This window comes from Vigna unguiculata, chromosome 5 (genome assembly GCF_037176805.1).
Source record: "Vigna unguiculata cultivar grain cowpea cultivar isolate G323 ecotype 2 chromosome 5, ASM3717680v1, whole genome shotgun sequence".
NCBI classification, from domain to species: domain Eukaryota; kingdom Viridiplantae; phylum Streptophyta; class Magnoliopsida; order Fabales; family Fabaceae; genus Vigna; species Vigna unguiculata.
This window is the reverse complement of record NC_140796.1, coordinates 53,587,924-53,608,776: the sequence shown is the minus strand read 5'-3', so window position 1 is coordinate 53,608,776 and position 20,853 is coordinate 53,587,924. Positions and strand designations below refer to the sequence as shown.

Here is a 20,853-nt window from a genome sequence, read left to right as displayed (position 1 = left end):
TTTAATATTTGAAAAAAAAATTTGATAAAAAGGTCTTAAGGTAAGACTTTTTTTAAGTTTTTTGTTTTTTTCAAATCTCTTTCTAAAGTATATAGAGAGAGACACAGAGATAGGACCACTTGAAAAATCTAAAAAACACATGTGCATTAAAAAACTGAATCACATGATCTTAGTGCAAAGCATATTGCATGTGACTTGGTTCATTAGAAGAGATAACCAAAATGGAAATCCATTATTATTTGAAATAATTGTTCCATTAAATTTTGATGAGTAATGGTACTTTATTACCTATTTTTATCATTATATATTACTTATATGCTAGAATATATATATATATATATATATATATATATATATATATATATATATATAATTAATAATTAGGAAAATTTACAAGAAAGCATCATTATTTAGAATTACAGTTTGATGGAGTTAAATTTCGTAATTTTATTTGAAAGTTCTTAACTGTAGCATATATCTTAATCCGCATGTACAATACAAAATGGTCTATTTAGTTGATTGGATAACATTAACTTGTAATGTTACTCGCTTTTTATGATTGTATCTGATAGAAAAAGAATGTTTAATGTTTAACATGCGAACTTTGATGAGAATCTTTGAAGCATTCCTCGTATATGTGTAACGAGAATATACGAAATACTCGACCAGTGTTTGAAGTTGGTCTCAGTCTGGCCGAAAATTTGTGATTTTGGTTTAAGAAACTTGAGCTTCAAGCAAAAATTTGTGTTTTGGATAGAACAGACGTGACGGTTGGCTGTGACTATACGTTTAATTATGCATAATTCCACAAGTTTTCCCTAACTTGCATCCCTTCAACAGTTCAATTACATTTTAAGGTTCCCTTTGCTTCTTCCTCTGCAACACCAACCTCTCTATATATATGCATATATGAAATATGTCTTTGGTAACAGTTGCAACTTTATCTTCATTCCCTCAAAAGTCAAAAAAACCCAGTTACTAATTTTCTATCTCTAGTTAACATTGACGGTTAAATCAATGGAGGAAATGTCTAAGTTCCTCATCCATGGAACAATTGAAGCTACCATCTTCAATGCCACACCTTACTCACCTTTGTTTCCCTTCAATGTAAGCTCCACATAACTTCAATATTATGCAGCAACATAGTTGCACATGTTAATGTTAGCTTAATTTTCTATTTTTTTTTGTTTCTTCAGTGTGTACATACAAAAGGAAAGCCTGCATATGTGTCCATTAGGATAGGAAAACAGAAGGTGGCGAGAACGACACAAGAACGTGAACGTGTGTGGAACCAAACCTTTCAGATTCAGTGTGCTCATCCAGAAGATTCAACTATCACCATTACGCTGAAGACATCATGCTTCATTTTGGGGAAATTCCACATGCAGGCCAAGCGGTTGAAGGAAGAGAGTTTGATCAATGGAGTATTCCCTCTCCTCATGGAAAATGGAAAACCAAATCCACAACTAAAGTTAAGATTTATGTTGTGGTTCAAGCCAGCAGAAATGGAACCAAGTTGGAGAAAGATACTAAGCAATGGGGAGTTTCAAGGGCTTAGGGATGCTACTTTCCCTCAAAGGTCCAACTGCGAGGTTAAACTCTATCATGATGCTCACCATTCATCTACCTTCAACCCTCCTTTTGACCTTTGTGGCGCTCCAATGAAGCTGTGGGAAGATGTCTATAAAGCCATTGAAGGTGCAAAATACTTGATTTATATTGCAGGCTGGTCTTTAAATCCCAAGATGGTTCTGGTAAATATGATCTCATTTCACTTTCTTATTGTTCTAGTAAAATGTATCTAGCTAATGGAATATAGATTTAGTTTTGAAGAATTTATCCACACTTGGATTCCTAACACTAAGTTGATATGCATTTTTGAGTAGCTAATGGTGTGGTTCTTGAGCAGGTTAGAGATCCTCAAACAGAAATCCCTCATGCTAGGGAGATAAATCTGGGTGAGTTATTGAAGAAGAAAGCAGAAGAAGGAGTGGCTGTGAGGGTTATGATTTGGGATGACGAAACATCTTTGCCTTTGATTAAGAACAAAGGTGTGATGAACACTCATGATGAGGAAGCTTTTGCATACTTCAAACACACTAAGGTAATATGCAGAAAGTGTCCCAGGTTACACCACAAGTTCCCCACACTCTTTGCTCACCATCAGAAGACCATAACTGTGGACACCAGAACACCCTGCTCTGTTCATGCCAGAGAAATTATGAGCTTTTTGGGTGGTTTAGATTTGTGTGGTGGCCGCTATGACACAGAAAAACACTCACTGTTTCAGACACTTGCTGAGGAATCCGATTACCATGACTTCTACCAAACAAACATTGCAAAAGCTAGCCTCAAGAAAGGAGGACCAAGAGAGCCTTGGCATGATGCTCATGCTTGTGTTATTGGTGAGGCTGCATGGGATGTGTTAAGCAATTTTGAGCAAAGATGGACAAAGCAGTGCGATCCTTCTCTTCTAGTTCCTGCCACCACTTTAGAAAATCTCATTCCCACATACTCAAACACTCCAACAGAAAGGAATTGGAAAGTCCAAGTATATAGGTCAATTGACCATGTATCTGCTAGCCAGTTGTTTAGAAGGTTAACTGTGGAGAGAAGCATCCAAGAAGCTTATGTTGAAGCTATTAGGCGTGCTGATAGGTTTGTATACATTGAAAACCAGTATTTTGTTGGAGGGTGTCACTTGTGGCAAGAAGATAGGCACAGTGGATGCAGCAATCTGATTCCGGTTGAGATTGCACTCAAGGTGGTTAGTAAGATCAAAGCAAGAGAGAGGTTTGCAGTGTACATAGTCATACCAATGTGGCCAGAAGGAGTGCCTGAAAGTGAACCAGTTCAAGATATACTTCACTGGACCAGAGAAACAATGACAATGATGTATCGGTTGATTGGAGAAGCAATAACAGAAAGTGGAGAACCAGGGCATCCAAGAGATTACTTGAATTTCTTCTGCCTTGCAAATAGGGAAAAGAAGGAAAAGGAGGAGTTTCTTCCACCACTTTCTCCTCATCCTGCAACACAATACTGGAATGCACAAAAGAATAGGAGGTTCCCCATTTATGTTCACTCAAAGGTGATGATAGGTATGATTGTATTGCAACTGTGATAATCATTTTATTTCAGAACTGTGCAAGTGAATTTGTTAAAATAACTTATTCTTCAATCAAAAAAATTGAATTGGACTATCTTAGAATTGTGGTGTAGGTTATCTAACATTTTCTGTTGTTGCTTCTGGCACCAGTGGACGACATATACATACTAATAGGATCAGCCAATGTGAACCAACGATCCATGGATGGAGAAAGGGACACTGAGATTGCCATAGGGGCATACCAGTTTGAAGATGGAGTTGATCACCTCATAAACCGTGGTGATATTCATGCCTACAGAATGTCACTGTGGTATGAGCACACAGGAAGTGCTGAGGAACTGTTCTTAGAGCCAGAAAGTTTGGCATGTGTGCAGAGAATGAGGTCAATAGGGGATGACATGTGGGAAATGTACAGCAGTGAAGAAATTGTGGACATGGAAGGTGTGCACCTTGTAAGGTACCCTGTGAAAATAACTCAAGAAGGGTATGTGGAGGACCCAGATGATGGTGGTGATCATTTTCCTGATACAAAATCTCCTGTGAGGGGGAAGAGATCAAAATTCTTAAACCCTGTCTTTACCACTTAAGTTAACCATACAACTCTCACACGGACACAGACTAGACTGACCATTCTTTTGCTTATCTTTTTCACACTGAAATAAGTGTTCTTATTTATACATAAGAAGCTGAAAGCTGTTGACAATAAAAGTTGTAAGGAATGTTTAACTTCGCCATGTATCTAAAAATTTTATGCACAGTTAACACTACAATGTGTCGCACGAGACTGCGAATATAATAACCTTGTTCCAATAGTTGTCAGCATAAATGTATGCAAGTCATCTTGAGACTTTTCTGCTGTAAGTATTAATAGAAGTAAGCAACAAATAATTACATATAAACTCTAGAGTTTGGTAAAACTAATTCATGTAAATAAGTGATTAGAGAAGAAGAAAGTTGAGGCCTTATACATGTCAAAAGTTTGAACAGATAAGCTAACTGTATCACCATAGTTCAAGTTTTCTATGAAAATGCTCACCCTTTAGCCACTTTACTAATCAATAATTAGGATATCCTGCTTTACTTTGTAAAGTGTAATCATTTTGGAGAAGTAAAATTTTTATTTCCACATTACTACCTTTCTAATGAAAATTTATCTACTTGCTGAATGAAGAGAGTTTGAAGAAATCCCGCACAATAACAAAAGGAAAAGGGATGACTTCATACTAAATCACGCGACCAGTTCATGTTAAACTGAACCTCCTCTGAGGTGGTAATACGGTTCAATGTTTTCTTCAAATCTTTGCCTCTGATTGTCTCTGGCTTTTCAGTTTCAGACTGGCTTTGAATCTGAACATCAACACTCTTTAAGTAATGTCTCCAGCATCTGAACTTAGGTTCATCTTTACAGCAGGATGGATTTTCTTCTCTGTTAAGTAATTCATGACACAAGAACTGCAAGTTCATAATAATAAAAAACTCAGTAACATCAAAAGCTAACTACAACTGTATTCTGCATAACTCTGTGTATAGGTGACCACAATTTCTTCTAACTAAAAGGGATGTCAGGATATTCTAAACACATTTTAGTTGGTGACTATTTTTTCTCAATATTTTACTCCTTCTGTTTATTTCAAAATATGAAATTGATTCTTATATTACCTCCATGAATTCCCAATTTGAGGGAAGTGCTTTTACACGTAGAACACTAGGATGACAGTTGCAAAGTGAACCATCTAAAAGGAGTTGGAAAGCAAATGATGGTGTTGAGAATTTGATAAACCATGTAAGACATTTTACTTTAGGTGGTGGAGAAGTAACCTCCATTTGTTATACTTGTCCTGGCCACAGAATCTCCTGTGCTTTGAAGAACTGGTAGAAGAGAAAATTTAGTACCAGCAATTTGGAACAAAGAATATAAACACTCAAACAGATTTAACATCATGAACTAAACTAACAGCCTTGTTAATCATGAAAATTTAATGTCATGAATAGGATTTGAGAATTCTGTATAAGTAAAATCATACCCCTCTATAAATATAAATTAAATGCAGTGTTGGTTGGTTGAACATCTCAATGCAACTCCTGGCTGCAACATCCAAACCAGGGCAACCTCCAAGAATTAGCTTCAGTGTGACTATTGGCTTCAGAAGAGATGTCACACCATGGAAAGATGGAATAACATAACCATCATAATCAAGCTGCTCAAGTTTTGGAGCATCAACCTCAACATCCAGTGGAATTTCAGAACCCTCGTTTGACAAGGACATAGTTCTAAGATTAGAACAAGCAACCTTTACCCTAGCACATGAGGTGAAACACAGTTTCAAAGTCTTCAACATGGCATGTTCAAAAGCAATTTTTTTTGATCCGAAGTTGACACCCCCTGTGAAACTTTCAGAAAAAAACCCTTCAATTGATCCATACAACTTTAAGATGAGAGTACTAAGATTTGGTGCTCTAATCTCAATCTTGTGCTCAAGTGCTTGCTCAACTTCAACATGACTAAGCCTGGGAAGGTTGCAAATCACAAGGTAGTCCATTTTACTAAGATTTCTGAGAACAACTTTCTCAAGCAAGGGGGAGTAAGATAGAATCTTATGAACCGTATAAGTACAAGTTTGAACACTCACTAAAACCAACTCTGTGAGGCAATTAAAGGATGAATTACCAGTGCAAAATATAGGATCTCCTATGATATGACAACCCTCCACATGCACTGTGAGAAACAATGTTCCCCAAAAGATATCTGGCGGCACATAGTATATCATGTTTGAAAATCTGATTTTTACATGCTTGACATCATTTTGCAGCAGTAAACTGATCCAATCATCTAGACAAGTGGATATTTTGGAGATGTAAAGCATATTATGCGTGTGATGAAATTGTCGTCTTTGTTTGGAAAAATGCATGTTCAATACAAAGCTGTGAATGACTGGATTCTCTTCAGGTGATCCCAGAAAGTTCAGAGAATCTTTAACACAAGGCAAAAAGGTTGGCAAAAGGCTTTGAAGTCCCTGAGTGGTTTCATTGAAGGAAAAATGCACTGTGATGAATGAATTCCATAAGTTAAGCCAATACTTGGAGACAGTGGCCATGACAGCAGCATCAGCAGTTGGTAAGAAGAAAAGTAGGTTATCCAAAATGTGGTCTGGCAACTGTGCTATCATATCAGCATCACTGTCACTGGTATTTGCTTCCTTTTCTTCTCTCATATTTTCTATATCAGAAGAAAGGGTTTGATTTGTAGCACTTTTTGGTAGCAATAAAGCAAATTAATTATCTCAAACTCAGAATATAAAATGTGAACAAAGAGGAAGATGAAACAAAAGAATAAGGTAACATGGATTGGTTCCTCCATTTATGATAATTATTTACCGTTTATAATAACTTGCTATGCTATTTCAACACAGCAGTTGAGGATCTGCGTTGATTCAGGATTCTTTGTAAAAATGAAATCGGGTTCCTGCATTCAAGGGATAATTATGTTGAATGAAGAAGGTGAAGTCAAACTGTTCAGTTATAACCAGATAAAATTGGTGTAGTTTTGTACTGTTTATCTAATATCTATTATAATTTAGTAGTTTCTATTATGTGATAAATTTTCATATTTTTCATACCATTAACCCTAATGTTTATTTAAATAAGTCTATTTTTACTCCAAAAAGGTGTTGGTTCGTAATTATAATAATACGAACAAAATTAGTTTATAACAGAATGAATATGAAAAATTCATGAAAGAATAAAGAAAAAGCTAATTTTGTCTATTTAATCTTTTAACGAGATTTTGTAGTTTGATCTGTTATTCTTTATTATAAATATAAATATATTGAAAATATAATTTTATTAAACGGTAAACCAATCATATGAAATTGTATATGTTTGTTACATAGTAATTAATTTAAAATATATAATATTCCATTTAAAAAAGAAGAAGTTATTTTTCAGTTCTCCATATCAAACCAAAACAATTAGATAAAAAAAAATAAAGTAGTCATTGTTTATCAAGGTATTTTGTTTTATTGAGGTAGTTTGTATACATTGTTGTGAAACTGATTTCTTTTTAACAGTTAGAATTAAAATAAATAAATAAATCTCTTTATAATTAACTTATTTATTTAGCATCTGACTACAATCTTTTTCTCAGAAGTGACTGTAAATCACTTTATGAAAACATTAGTTCATTAAGTGATACAATTTTAATTGAATAATTATTAAATACATATTTTAAGTATCGTACAACATATAATATAACAAACTGATATAAAATTAGAAAATGAAGTAAACTTATAAACAACCTAAAATATCACCTTATTTGTTTTTCGTAAGATAAAAATTATAATAGACGGTTAATTTATACTTGAATAGTATATATAAGCACTTTAAAAATATTTTAGAATTACAAAATAATAATTTGGACTAGTTTTGATTCATGGGCAGACACTAAATCTTATACGCTTTTGGCTGATTTTTTAATTCTTTTTTCTCATACCATGACTACTAATTCTTGGTTCTATCAAGAAAACTAACTAATTTGATGTAGTTTTTGAAAATATCTTAGGTATCAGCTACCTAAGTTTATCTAAGATCTATTATTACATCTCATATTATTCTCAGAAATAATCAGAAATGTTATTCTCAACTACTTTCAAAAGCATTATCATTTAAAATCAATGTTTCAAAACATTTTAAAAAACATTAAATATTACGAGAAACAGGTGATAAAACATAACAAAGACAACCTAAAATAATATAAACAATTACAGAGAAGTCTATTCCAAGTATGATGGCATCTCAATTCCCCAATTTCATTTTATCATAAATAACTTAATTGATAAATGACATGTTGATCCTTCAAAATATAAAAACCATATGATCTGGTTTAAAAAAAATGTTATTACAACCCTGTTCGTTAAGTTCTCCATTTAAATATGTAGTAGAGTATGAGTGAAATATGGTTTATGCAAAGTAAAACTAATCCAATTAAGATTCGCCATTGAACGAGAATGCTAAATATTCTGCAGCTGAAAAGGGATGAAAAAACAATATATGAAACTGATGAATTAGTAGCACAAATACACAATAATAGAGAGAAAAAAAAAACAATTTACAAAGAGTAAATTAGGCACCAAATGGAACATTCAGGCAATATTTTGCAAGACCAAATGGATAATTTAGCCACCACATTTATAAACCTTAAAATAATAAAACCCTAACAAGTAACGGGTACCTAGTTCAATGACAACTAAACCACAATCACACGATCACAAGCAAGTGCATTACAATCAACCATAAATAGCCTCTCATCCCCTGTTGACTAGCTTTGATCATAAGATGAGAACCTAAGACTTTGATCAATGAAAAATGATCCAAGTCGTCCGCAATGTGTAGTAGGTTGGCATTGAAACTATTCTACACATTGCAACATGAATGTCTTTTAATGCAAAAAATCATGAGAACATAAAAGAAAAAGTGTAAAAGAGGCATCCCTGAGAGAGATACCTGAGACATCCCTAAAACATGGTAAGCATCGTCTTAAGCATGGACTCATGATCCATCTAGCAAACTAACATTTGTAAATTTGAGCGAAACCATCCATGCTTACCACGAAAGCTTTCATGCTTTCATTTCCAATCTAATAATACGATGATCCAACCCAACAAAGGCGTGTTAATACCATTATCTCAATCCATCACGACCAGGAAAAATACACCCATCCACCAGTGATAGATGGTTCTTTGTTCCAGATAAGAACTTAAACCGATTTTGCATTTTGAAATAATAAAGAACCTAATGGTGTTTCTTGAAAACAAATATGCATGGGGCTGTCTCAACTTCTCCGTCCCAAACAAGCTTCCCAGCTTTTCATCTGCAACCACAAATAAAAGATTAGGATGAAATAAATGACAAGAAACTCAAATATGTATACAAAGTTCAGTAGCAATAGGGGAAAATATACGAGAGAAGTATAACAAAAGACAAGTGAAAGAACCCAGCTATGTTATATAGAAATAGCAGTATCAGAACAACACAATGTAATCATTATGTATGACAATCGAACAAATCTCAAAAGACTGCTAGCATCCTTTGCTCTGAGAAAGTGTAACCGAAACCTCCAAGGATTCACGAGGCCAATTACTTAAGAACTACCTATAATGAAATGAATGCAGCTATTTATTTATCTAGGTGGAAGCTGATTAATCATATCTACTTATCTCACTAAGGAAGCTGACAGTTCATCTTGTCTCCTTAATACTCTCAGTCAAGCTTATTCCAGAAACTGCAAATTCCAAATCATAATATCGTGTGTTCAAGTCGGCAATTATAACTAAAATATAACCTAAAATAAACTAGTTGAAGCTTATTGCCCTTTAACTAAGTAGTCTTGAAAATTCCAAATTCTGCTAAATACATATGCGAATCTCTAACAGAGAAAAGTAGCAACAGCAACTAGTATGCCCAACCAGCCACTGGAAACAAATGCAATCTATAAGCTGCAAACTCTGAACTTTAGCAATAATGCGCCCCAACTTAACTGGGTGGTCTGGCAATCCAAAAGGAGTTAACAATATTGAATGTTCCTTACGGCTTGTATTAGAAGACTAACAAAAATCAAGATCTATAGGAGCATTGCATATAGAAAATTTTCCACCCTGCAACTTCAGACTGCTCCAGGCATGCAACTAAGTTCTTAACACTTTAAATAGGATACATTGGCAGCTAGCATTGCATTAAATCATTACACTATTATAGAATTAAGTATTAAATTCTTGATCATTACATTTAAACTTCTGGCTAGATGGCATCACTAGAAACAAAATCTGAAGATGATCTGACCCTACTATGCTCTAATTCAGGTGTGCAACAATTAAGTTTCATATTAAGCAGCATACTAAAGCTTACATGATTGTAAGCAGCAGGGTAACAAATAGCATGTTCTAGATTTGTTACATCATTGAGACCGATAAAGAGAAGCAGAATACTTGCCTATGAGCTTTCTGATCAACAGCTGGCCTTCACACATACTGCAGGCTCGAAGCCTTTTCTTCTGATATTCCATGGTGAATACGAGAAGCTTTCATATTGTGGGGGGACCTTGACCAAAGAGATTTCAGCACCTCAACTTGGTATAAATAACAAGAAACTTTGTGATGGTATGTGATAGCAGTTTCTTTCTCTTTCAAAATTTCAATATTTAAGATCGGATAAATTGGATAGCATCCCTCTTAAATCCTAAACCTAGGCAAATTTGTAAACTAACTATTAGCATCTTCTCTTACCTTCATCAACCAATTTCTGGTCCACTTCAAATAAATACTTTGCAAGAACAATACAAACACTATAGCACTACTCTCTTGCTCAGCAAATGTAACAGCTCCATGAACCCAGATTCTCATGTACAATAATACTTTGTAATTGATATCAAATTCCATATAGTATTTGCAACTTAAAGCACCCATGGTCTAACTGAACAATCGACAACAAAAGTCATATCCTATCTTAAGTTTCAGACATTCCCAATTGTGGATAAAGGAGAAAGGTTGTGGTAAACCCTCAGCAGTCCAGGTAAAACTTGTCAAATTCCAAAAGGTCTAAGTGAACAATTCAGGTTTTCTAGAGAAAGACTAAACAGAGTTACAACATATGTCTATATATGTATCTCCATCCACATCTGTTGTATTAGTAGTTTTCCTCAAATCAACAAACTTAAGAGAATGCAAGATTATCTGAAGAGGAAAACACATGTCCCTGCAACACTGTTACAGCCTTACAATGAAAATGTCTCATCATTCATCATTAATACCATCTATGACAAAAGCAACACATTTCACCAGTTACCCTCCATGCCAGCAAAAAGCAGTAGTTATGACCAGAAACTTCGCAAAGAAAGAAAATAAGGAATTAAAAATGCTGCAACACTCCCAAATAAAAATATTATGTGCAGGTACATAAATCGCCTCCAAATGTGAGCACAACCCCCTTCAAAACAAGCAACTTTTCCAGGGAAAGAAACAAAATAAAGTTCACCAGCTTGCAACTTCAACTCCAAGAAAAAGGCATCTTATATACACCTCAAAGTTATTTGCAACACAATCAATTCCAGATGTATATCCCAATAATTTGAGCAGGATGCCAAATTACCAGTTGCAGTGGTACACTGGTTATAGCCAAATGCAATCCACCTTGCACCACCATCTCCAGCACCTAAGGAAGGTTCATCCAATCTTACAAATAGTTACAAACTTAGATCTACCACTTAATCCTAACAAAGGCTTACTATAATCACAAAATAAGAGCAACTTCTCATCTTTTGAACTTGAGTAAACCAAAAAGTATAGCCTAACATAATTTATGCTCCAAATTCCTCTGCATTCAATCAGTCCTCTGACAAAGTAAAATGACTAATTCCAAAATCACAAATCCATAATCCTTGACATGAAATGCACACAGCGATCCCATTCATTCAACACATTGCCCGGATTTCACCAAGGAGCACAAGGGACAACAATTGAAAGTAGAAATAAAATAACCAAATAGTCTTCTAATAATTCTAGCTTGACAAACCCCTCATTTTTTAACTTCAGCCCGCATTATCCATCACAAGAGAGATAGAAAATCTCAACCTTACACTGCTTCATTCCAGCTCATGGTCAACACAAAAAATATTTTTACCCAAAATAAGAAGTACTATTAACAATACCAACCAAAAACATAATTGAAACAAGAAATATGTATCAATCGAAAATAGATAAAGGGAGAAATCCGTCATATTGAATTTTAAACATAGAGATACTGCAGTAATGTTTTTTCTAAGAAAAAGTAAACCAACACTAAAACCTACACATGCCAGTTTAGGATTAAATATATCCAGCGTTCTTGATAAAATGACCATTGGTGTTGCATGCATACACAGTAGGACATCAAACTCAATCTCCGCCATCCAGCTAACAGAAAAGGCAAAGCGATGGCAAGCCTTTCTTCATCTTCAACAGTAATTACTTGAATTTCAACGTCGATTCATGCGAGGCTTCTCATGTCCCTTTCTTGTAGCAGCACTCGCACCATACAGAGGACCTTTCTCTGCAGAACCCTAAATAGCATAACATGAAAAGTTAACACATTACCCATCTGGAAATTAAAGAGTGCTTAATCTAAAATCATTAAGGAAAGCACATACCAAGTGAACACCATATCCATCTGTATACGGAGCTGGAAAACCGTCTGGACTACCAAATTTTGTTCCATATTGACCACCTTCATAAATGAAACAAACATAAAAAATAATATGGATAAAAGAACGATGATAAAATCTGTGAAAATTAGAACTATGTGGTTCGAGCTGGCTTTTCAACGATCAATGAAATCAGCTTTGAGCCATGATGCATAGACACTTCAAGATTGGTGGTCTATCATATTTATCAATCCTAGATAGAAACATGCAGTGGTCAACCCCAATATTGTTATAGTAGGCAATAGGCTGGCTGGATGGACACTACTCTGATGTGTCTGTTGTACATTTGACAATACATACATGTAAATGATTAAAAAAATTATAAACTTTTTGAAACGTCATACCTGACATACCAGCACCCCAATGTCTTCCATCAGAACTAGCAAGCTCAGCTCGCAATTTCTCAACTTCCCGGGCCATGGAAACCAAATTTTTTTCCATGGACTGCCTCTGTTCCATGAACTCTATGTTTGCCTTCTTTTCATAATCCACCATGGTTCTGTGAAACAAAAATGAAACAGTTATTAGTTTAAGCAACATATGTGGAGATACCTATCACAGGAGCTTGACAATAGAGAATGAAAACTCTGGCAGCAGTTGAGGCACACACCTGGCTCGCACTAGCTCTTGGTGCAGGCCATCCATCTCAGCTCTCATCATAGGAATCTGTTGATTATCTGCTTGTAACCTTGCAACATCTTGTGTGAGTGTCTGAACCTTCCCTGTCAGCTCTTGTTTGAGATTATTAAGTTTCTGAACTTCAGCCCGCAGTTGCATTACTTCATTCTTCAGGGGCTCATTTGCCCTAAGGTCAGCCTCCATTTTCATGCCTTTCTCAACAAGATCCCTCGAATGCGCCTCGTGCTCAGCGCGAATGTCACCAATTGCGAGATTCATGCGATGAAGCTCCTCCTTCGCCGCCGCAAGGTCTCGCTGCAACGCCATGCGGTCATCAATCAACCTCCTGTTGTCTGCCACCAACCTCCGCATCTCAGCATGCTGAAACTCAAGTTCCTCTTCCAGCACAGCCGGATGAGGCGGAATAGGCGGGGGCCGCGGCATCGGAGGCCCGCGAGCATAAGGCCCATCCGGCGGATACCCCCTTCTGCCATTCATGGGTTCTCTGTGAACACGGTGTCTTGATGCCATGTTAAAAGACCTAAAACGATAGAAGCAGAAAAAATTGCAATTACAGTTACAAATTAAACTGCAAACATTTTTATATTCTGAGAATCGCAACGAATATTATAATTACAAGATGAAAAGGCTAAAGAAAAGAACAGTTAAAGAAATTTTAACAAGAAGAGCGAAAAATAAGAATTCAATGGATGCATAGAGTGAATATATGGTTGAGAAAGAAGAAAAACCTTGTGAAAAGAAAAGAGGGGAAAGGGTCTTCTCCGATGGAACAAAGAACGCCAATCGCAAAACCCAACAAAGCAACCACAGTCCAACAAATATAGAGGATCGATCAATTTGGCCTCTTACGGCGTCGTTACATCACCAACATTTAAATTCCTTTTTCTATATAAATAAATAAATAAGTAAATAGCATTTGTTATGTTTTATCTACTTTTATTTCTCCTTCAATAGTTTGTATCATTGTTTTAAACTCTATGTGTAAGATAATCCTCTTCTTTTTTTTTAACAACTTTTTTTATATTTATTTATTTATAAATTATTTGTTAATTTTTTTTCTTTGAATTCTTTTAATATAAGGTAAGTTATTGTTATTATTACATATATTTGCGTTTTTACTCGTAAGATACATCTTATTATTTGTATGAGTTGTATTATTATTTTATCTTTTTGGTAATGATAGATAATAATTATTTTTTATATTGTATTTCTTATTTGTACCATTGTATTATTTATAATATTATTATTTACTTTTTATTTTAACACTATATTTAAATACAATGGAAGGGATAGACAATACTTTTATAATATTTATTTTAAATTTGATTGAAAAATATTTAAAGACGTATTCTAAGATAAATAGTAGAATACATAACACAAAAAGTATAATAAGTAAAAGTAAAAATGTATAATTAGAAGAATTTCTTCAGCAACAAAAAGAAAATTAACATCTGTGTTAGTATCTCATTATAAATATACCGGTTACTATTTGCATATGGTCTTATAAAAAAAAATTGAACGGATTTGAGCTATAAAAAGTCAATTTCTAGCTTTTATCTACTTTTTCATAATTCAGTAAATTTTATCAAACATATAGTTAGTTCAACTTATAAAAAAAACATGAATTTTAGATCACTAAATCGTAATTCTTTTTTTTTTTCTACTAGAAACTGATTTTGAATAAAAACTTATTTTTACTGTCCATTTTACTTATGGACAAAAAAAACAAGGGGTTTGAACAGCGAAGGGAGTGCCAATAGCAAAAGGGGGTGTCAATAGCAAACCCCTATGTAGAAATATCAACAACAGCATCAGTTGAAGGTGAATGTGAGTTGCCACAATGGAGACTCTGTTATCTTTGTCATCTTTATCTTCTCCTCTGAAATTCGCAGTGAGAGCTTCATGGGACACCAAACAGAGACTCCCTTACAACCCCAACGCACCCAGAAAGCTTAAGAAGAACACTGTTCCCATTCCCACTCCTATTTCCCCTGCACCAATAATTCGGAAGAGGGACCAATACATTTCTGATCTTCTCAAGCGCGCCACTCCTCTCCCCACTATAGGTATTTGCGTCCTTAATTCTTCCTCCTCTGTACTGCCAATTGTCTTTAATTTCTATGCTCCAAAGTAATCGTATACATATTTGCAATATTTGCAGCGCATGTGGAAGAAGAGCAAGACGAAAGTTATCTGGGATATGAGAAATGGCTGCCAAGTCCACCGAAAGTGGTGAAGCCTCGATCCGTGTTTAACGCCGCTACTCTGGCTTACATCGGTGATTGCATATACGAGGTCTGTTTTGGTGGTCTGTTTTGGTGCTTATCTTTAGTAGCTTACACGCTCCAAATTTCGTGCGCTGTTTTTTGGATAACTAGTTTATGACTGTCTGAAAGAGTAAAGAATAAATTCTGTTAAGGATTTACTATTACAGCACATATGAGCTTTGCTTAACCACTTGAAGTTTGAGCTCGGTATTCTTTTAGCCCTCTGTTTTTGAATTTCCCTATTGATCAAATGAGCAATTATCCTCAAGGAAATTGGTCTTTGAGTACTAGCCATGAGGTCGTGCCAAAGTTATGCAAGCACTGTTTAACATTGATGATATGCAATCGTCAGAGCATGGTTTTAAATTGTGGTCCACAACTGCAAATTCAGCTGCATCAACTGCATTTTCCTGCAGCTTCCCACAATATCAATAATTTAAAACCATGGTATAAGTAATTTTGCTTGTGTGTTGTTAAGCGGCAACGACAAAGTCTGAATGTGCTTTCTGGACTAAAAGGGAAACCTGACAATTTTGAATTTGACTACTTTGATGAAATGCAGAGTTGATTACAATATGGATAAACTATGCATTAAAAATACAGTATCTGGTCAAGTATTAAATTTGTTACCCAGAAAATTTTGGTTACCAAGCACAAGAGAATAAGTCTAAAAATCTATTATAATTTTTTAATTTTTTGATGAAAAAGTATAAAGTGTCATCCACTATGCAATCGCACACAGTCAATAAACTTGCCTAGTTCATATTATCAATTGTATTTATTAAAATTCTTACCATTCTTGTGTTTTTAGAACTTCCAGATATCTTATTCAGTGAAATTCTTACAATTCTTATACTTGAAACATGCAGCTATACGCTCGTAGGCACTTTTTATTTCCTCCCCTAAGTATTGAAGAATACAATGTTCGGGTTATGGCAGTTGTGCGTTGTGAGGCTCAGGTATATTTTCTTTCCTTACTGTTTATTTTATCTTCATGTACCATGTATTCAATGGAATTAGATAAGTAACATGCTAAATCTTGAAGAATAGTATTTTGGATGAGCATATAATTTTTCCATTATTCTTCTTCTTCTTTGTAATCTATAAATCTTTCAGACTTTATTGTCACCTAATTGAGGGTTAGGAATTTATTTATGTACTTTTCTAGTTGATCTACTGTTATAGACTTGTAGATCTTTCTGTTTTGAATAAGGTTATACTTTATTTCTTTCTCAATTTTCGTTCACGGTTTCTCTGCAAATAGTTACATAGCTTTACATGCATCTGGGATTTGCTCCATACAGTGTTAAGCTGTACAAAGTAAATCATGGACCATGATAATGAGATATAATTTAAATAGCAGACATAATAGAGTGCAATTCAAGGAGGGAACATAAGAAGTTCACTAAGGTGGCGTTTGGCCCAACTTTTTCGTAGGTTAAAAGTACTTTAAAGTTAAGCATAAGACTTAAAATAAGAGCTTTATTTTTAAAGTTAAAGTTTTTGGGTAATTCTATGATTTTTAAGCTTATAAGTTACTTTTTAGTTAAAATTCTTCTGTAATATGTTCTTGGATATTAGTATTTGAAACAAAGAAGGAAAAGGAGAAATAGCAACCATGCTGCTAAAACTAGTTTTTGTCTTAAAAAATCTGTGTTTTTCAAGGTTTCCTTAAATAATATGGGTCAGCACTACTGAATTTTTGTTATAAAATCATGAGCTTAACACTTTTTCCTCCTACTCTTGTTTGAAAACTTCAGAAACTTTTCTCCCAGGGCTGAATTTGTTGAATGAGTTTTTTTCATTGTTAGAATTACATGTCTTAGTTGCCATTGCAAGTGTTTTATTTGTTGCTACAGATGGGCGGTGATGTCCTTGGATTTGATTGATTGTTACTAATGAATTAAAATGTGTTTCTAATCTAATTACAGCATATATATTAAACTGTTTATGGATTCTGCATTCCAGGATGCATTGCTGCAGAAACTTCTCGAAAGTAGCTTCTTATCAGATCAGGAGAGGTTAGAATATGTTACTTTTAGGTCTCAATGGCGACTCTTTTACAATAGTGGTTAATAAAGACCTCCGTTACAAAATAAAATGCCCTGAAAATTAATTGATATGAAAATATTATTCTGTTATCTCAATTACTAATGGAATCTCTTTAATTTATAGAAGAAAACGCTAATTAATTGAAATAAGATAATACTACATAACATGTCATTATCTAAGAAATTGATATGAATATCGGAAATGTAGTATTACTTATGATGCATTTGTGCATAAAACTATTGCATCAAATATTGTATAAACCACATTACACGTGTTGGTGCATTTTGTAGCCATTTTAGCACATTGCTTTATAAATGTTTTGGCATGCTTCAAACTTTGAAGTCATTTAGACATTTCACTACTGTTTTTGGTATAGAACCGAAAATTTCCACCAAAGGATTGCATCCTTGTTTAGTACAAAGCTATATTCTGGTTTTCACCGGACAGATCTACATCCATGATCCTTAGTTTAAATGTCAGGAGTCCAAATAATACTGCTTTGAATCATAAAAACTCATTTCACAGATTCTACTATTTCCTATGGGGTCTATCTTGAGGTTCTGGAACTCGGATCTTTGTTAAAAAATAAGAAAAAGAAAAATCTGGTTTGGGTAGCTTTAGATCAAATTTATGTTCTAAATTTGAGACTATATTTAGATTTAACATTTCAGTCTGTCTCGTGGTTTGTACATGGTGATGATTGGATGGAACCATTGTGGTGATGGAGCCAATAGACAGTAAACATTTCAAAAAAGGAAAGAAGAAAAAGGAACTGACTTGCAATTATTCTAATGTAGTGCTGGTTTAATACAGGATTGATTATACATTCCCAGCATGATAGGAATGGACAGATCTTGGTAAATCTGTTAATTTTTGTTTTGGCTATGGTTTTTAATGATCTTTATTGCAGGGATGTTCTTCGATGGGGGAAAAACATAGTTTCCAGCAAAACTAAGACCAAAAAACGTGCTGGTACAGCTGTGTATAGCAGAGCATCTTCACTAGAAACATTAGTCAGTGCCTTCAAACTATGGATTTTCTCTTCTGTTGATATAAATCTTGCACAAAATGGCTATCTGATTCTTGAGAACCTCCTTTATATATTTCTTTAACTCTAAAATGGTGATGCAATTGTAACATGCTAATTTGCTGAGATTACTATTCATTTGTAATTAAAAATCAGAGTATTTTATAAGAATAATCTGAAACAAGTTATTTCCTATAATTTGAAACTTGTTTTCAGCCTGTTCTCTGACACGGACATTGAACTAGGTTGGTTATCTGTATTTGACAAATGTGAATCGCTTGGAAAAGCTAATGCTAGAGTTGGGATTCTCAGTTGACTCTTCAGAGACTTTGAATATTGAAGAAATAATAGTAAGTTTCATGCATCCACTCCCGCTTGCTATTATTTTTCTCATTTAATTTCTGCTTTTCCCAGTTGAAATTTGATAGAAACCGACTCTAATATCGCATTAAACTGGAATTAACCAAGAAACCACAGAAACTGACATTTGAAAGAAACATAAAAAAAGCGATTGGTATTTTTGGATGTTTGACCTCTTGTTGACTAAGCCAAATCTTTATGCACACAGTTCATGAACTGGTTTTCCTGCTACTTGCTACCAGATTGTTCTACGTGATAGGACATGGGAAGGAATTAATATTACTATGTTGTAGCAATATATTGTATAATGCATCACTAAAATACATATTTAGCATACATGGAATACATGGGCAATCAAGAGATTTATGAGATTTTTTAGAGAGCATCAAAAGGGTGGCAAAGGGGACACTTCGGCCTTTTTTATGGTGGGTCAACAACAGGACTAGCTAAGACCTCTGGTCTACCCCACAAGAGAACCCAAGCCCACCAGTTTTTATTTTATTTTATTTTTGAATATATATATATATATATATATATATATATATATATATAAACTTAATCATGTAAATATTTTTTAAGTCTTTAATCGATTCATTAATATTTCTAATTATAAAAGGAAAAGATTACTACATTTGCTTTTAACTCAATTCATAAGTGGTAATGATTTTAAATTACAATACTATTATATCTTTAAAAAAAACACATAACACAAAAAATTAATTCTTTAAATTATTTTTCATTTTCATTTTAATTATAAAATCGGGTGGTGGGTCGGGCCCACTTGCCCTTGCTAGGCATCAATAGGATATTTCAAACAAGGGTATTATTTTTTTTGCATTTGTTGAACAACATATCCAACTAATACAGGCAACTCTTTCTTGTTGCTCTTATGTAGTAGGCTTGAACATTGATCATTCATGATGTTGCCTCTCTCTGTCAAGTGTTGGCAAACACGTGGTATTCTGTTCTTGTTTAGGTTGCTGATAATTGCCTTTTCTTTCCTCTTCTAGGCAGATGAATTGAACAATAGATGAATATGATCTTCAGACAATCTTCCTTAGGAGCTAGCAAAACAACTTCTGAAGATTTTGTTGAATCACTGTACTCATCTTCAAAACATATATGACTTCCTCTTTTTACTTTGGCGGGAGATGCTGTATCACAACCACATTCCAACAGCATATCTTTCTGTGCTATATAGATCAGATCAGAAGCCTCTAAGCTCCTTTATAACAGTATTTATGTTGAACAAAGGTTGTGGCACCATATTTTGCTGGCAATTTATCTTTTTTCAAAGGGGTCCAGTCAGAAGAAGGAAGTAATACAGCGAAACATTTGGTTCAGTGTGGTAGATCTCTGTTAGGGTTAGCAAATTTTGCTCCAATTTAGTTGAGTTGGTAGGTTCATATGTGAATTCAATTATTAGAATACCAAAGACGTGAGACCAATGCATCACTTGTACTATTATTACTTTGGAATTATTACCTCTACTAGTCTTTTATCTACTTCGCAGAAAATCAGTTAACTAAATCTATTACATTTATTAACAATTTATCTACCTCACTTTTACTATACTCTTGAAATTATTAGAGTTTGAATTTCTATCCTCTTTTCATTTAATTAATTAAAGCATTTTCCATAGTTAGAATATTTTTGTGAAGGACAATTAATGCAAACGATAATTTGGATGAACCTTTTAGAAAGGATCGTGGCAAACTTTTCAGTGTGTTCTTTTTTTCGTGGGTATTATTCAGATAAAAAGTTCTATGAATTGTGTGATTGCACCTTGCGTAAATAAACACCAAAAGAAAAAGTGACATTATATGTGTTCCTAAAAACTATCCTTCCAAATTAAAATCACTTTATTAAATAAGTTATTGTTTTCTTATTATTTTTACAATTTATCATATTTAATATCCACCTGAGACTCTGGTTATACTAGTATCATGTTTGGATATGCTCTAGACACAAATTTAACGTAATTTTTTACGCCCAAATCAGTTCTATCCTCTATAATTATAGCAATTGGATGTAAACAAATGCGACAAATTTACGAACACAAGCAACAAGAATTGAGTACCACATAATTGAATGTGTAATTAAAATTAAGATGATTATTTTAAAAAATAATATAATACTTAAAATTGGATGTGTAAAACTCTGTCCAAGA

The 20,853-nt window shown here is 34.1% G+C and overlaps 4 protein-coding genes across 6 annotated transcripts; 2 read left to right on the top strand and 2 right to left on the bottom strand.

Moving 5' to 3' along the window:
* The first annotated feature begins 850 nt into the window (after positions 1 to 850).
* Positions 851 to 3,879, top strand: LOC114183970 (phospholipase D alpha 4-like). 2 transcript variants are annotated; one of them, XM_085673075.1, is made up of 4 exons: positions 851 to 1,107; positions 1,197 to 1,754; positions 1,910 to 3,091; positions 3,260 to 3,548. In XM_085673075.1, exons 1-4 carry the CDS (start codon positions 1,018 to 1,020, stop codon positions 3,278 to 3,280), a joined length of 1,851 nt encoding a protein of 616 aa, XP_085529201.1. In that variant the 5' UTR covers positions 851 to 1,017; the 3' UTR covers positions 3,281 to 3,548. The 2 variants fall into 2 exon arrangements, with proteins under 2 accessions (XP_085529201.1, XP_027926990.1); XM_028071189.2 differs by having other exon boundaries at positions 885 to 1,107; positions 1,910 to 3,101; positions 3,260 to 3,879.
* A 192-nt stretch (positions 3,880 to 4,071) lies between these two features.
* Positions 4,072 to 6,819, bottom strand: LOC114183971 (F-box/FBD/LRR-repeat protein At1g13570-like). Its single transcript, XM_028071190.2, has 3 exons — positions 5,134 to 6,819; positions 4,769 to 4,978; positions 4,072 to 4,561 (listed from the first exon to the last, which is right to left on the bottom strand). Exons 1-2 carry the CDS (start codon positions 6,319 to 6,321, stop codon positions 4,937 to 4,939), a joined length of 1,230 nt encoding a protein of 409 aa, XP_027926991.1. The 5' UTR covers positions 6,322 to 6,819; the 3' UTR covers positions 4,072 to 4,561; positions 4,769 to 4,936.
* Positions 6,820 to 8,257: 1,438 nt separating this feature from the next.
* Positions 8,258 to 13,839, bottom strand: LOC114183346 (DNA double-strand break repair protein). Of its 2 annotated transcripts, XR_003604345.2 has the most exons (6): positions 13,706 to 13,839; positions 12,949 to 13,497; positions 12,683 to 12,837; positions 12,285 to 12,361; positions 11,949 to 12,197; positions 8,258 to 8,975 (listed from the first exon to the last, which is right to left on the bottom strand). XR_003604345.2 is itself a non-coding variant. In XM_028070348.2 (5 exons), the coding sequence occupies exons 2-5, from the start codon at positions 13,485 to 13,487 to the stop codon at positions 12,114 to 12,116; spliced, it is 855 nt and encodes a 284-aa protein (XP_027926149.1). In that variant the 5' UTR covers positions 13,488 to 13,497; positions 13,706 to 13,839; the 3' UTR covers positions 11,853 to 12,113. The 2 variants fall into 2 exon arrangements, 1 of the variants encoding a protein (XP_027926149.1); XM_028070348.2 differs by lacking the exon at positions 8,258 to 8,975 and having other exon boundaries at positions 11,853 to 12,197.
* Positions 13,840 to 14,789: 950 nt separating this feature from the next.
* Positions 14,790 to 20,188, top strand: LOC114183347 (uncharacterized). Its single transcript, XM_028070349.2, has 7 exons — positions 14,790 to 15,043; positions 15,139 to 15,272; positions 16,114 to 16,203; positions 17,213 to 17,265; positions 18,207 to 18,309; positions 18,569 to 18,673; positions 19,694 to 20,188. The coding sequence occupies exons 1-7, from the start codon at positions 14,818 to 14,820 to the stop codon at positions 19,715 to 19,717; spliced, it is 735 nt and encodes a 244-aa protein (XP_027926150.1). The 5' UTR covers positions 14,790 to 14,817; the 3' UTR covers positions 19,718 to 20,188.
* The last annotated feature ends 665 nt before the right edge of the window (positions 20,189 to 20,853 follow it).

Coding starts and splice junctions, on each gene's coding strand:
- LOC114183971 (XM_028071190.2), bottom strand. CDS start 6,321: ATGAGAGAAGAAAAGGAAGCAAATACCAGTGACAGTGATGCTGATATG. Junction 4,979..5,133: donor TAATTTATATTTATAGAGGG/GTATGATTTTAC, acceptor CTCTTCTACCAG/TTCTTCAAAGCACAGGAGAT.
- LOC114183347 (XM_028070349.2), top strand. CDS start 14,818: ATGGAGACTCTGTTATCTTTGTCATCTTTATCTTCTCCTCTGAAATTC. Junction 16,204..17,212: donor TTGTGCGTTGTGAGGCTCAG/GTATATTTTCTT, acceptor TCTGCATTCCAG/GATGCATTGCTGCAGAAACT. Junction 18,674..19,693: donor TGAATATTGAAGAAATAATA/GTAAGTTTCATG, acceptor TTCCTCTTCTAG/GCAGATGAATTGAACAATAG.
- LOC114183970 (XM_028071189.2), top strand. CDS start 1,018: ATGGAGGAAATGTCTAAGTTCCTCATCCATGGAACAATTGAAGCTACC. Junction 1,108..1,196: donor CACCTTTGTTTCCCTTCAAT/GTAAGCTCCACA, acceptor TTGTTTCTTCAG/TGTGTACATACAAAAGGAAA. Junction 1,755..1,909: donor TAAATCCCAAGATGGTTCTG/GTAAATATGATC, acceptor GTTCTTGAGCAG/GTTAGAGATCCTCAAACAGA.
- LOC114183346 (XM_028070348.2), bottom strand. CDS start 13,487: ATGGCATCAAGACACCGTGTTCACAGAGAACCCATGAATGGCAGAAGG. Junction 12,362..12,682: donor TTGGGGTGCTGGTATGTCAG/GTATGACGTTTC, acceptor TCATTTATGAAG/GTGGTCAATATGGAACAAAA. Junction 12,198..12,284: donor ATGGATATGGTGTTCACTTG/GTATGTGCTTTC, acceptor TATGCTATTTAG/GGTTCTGCAGAGAAAGGTCC.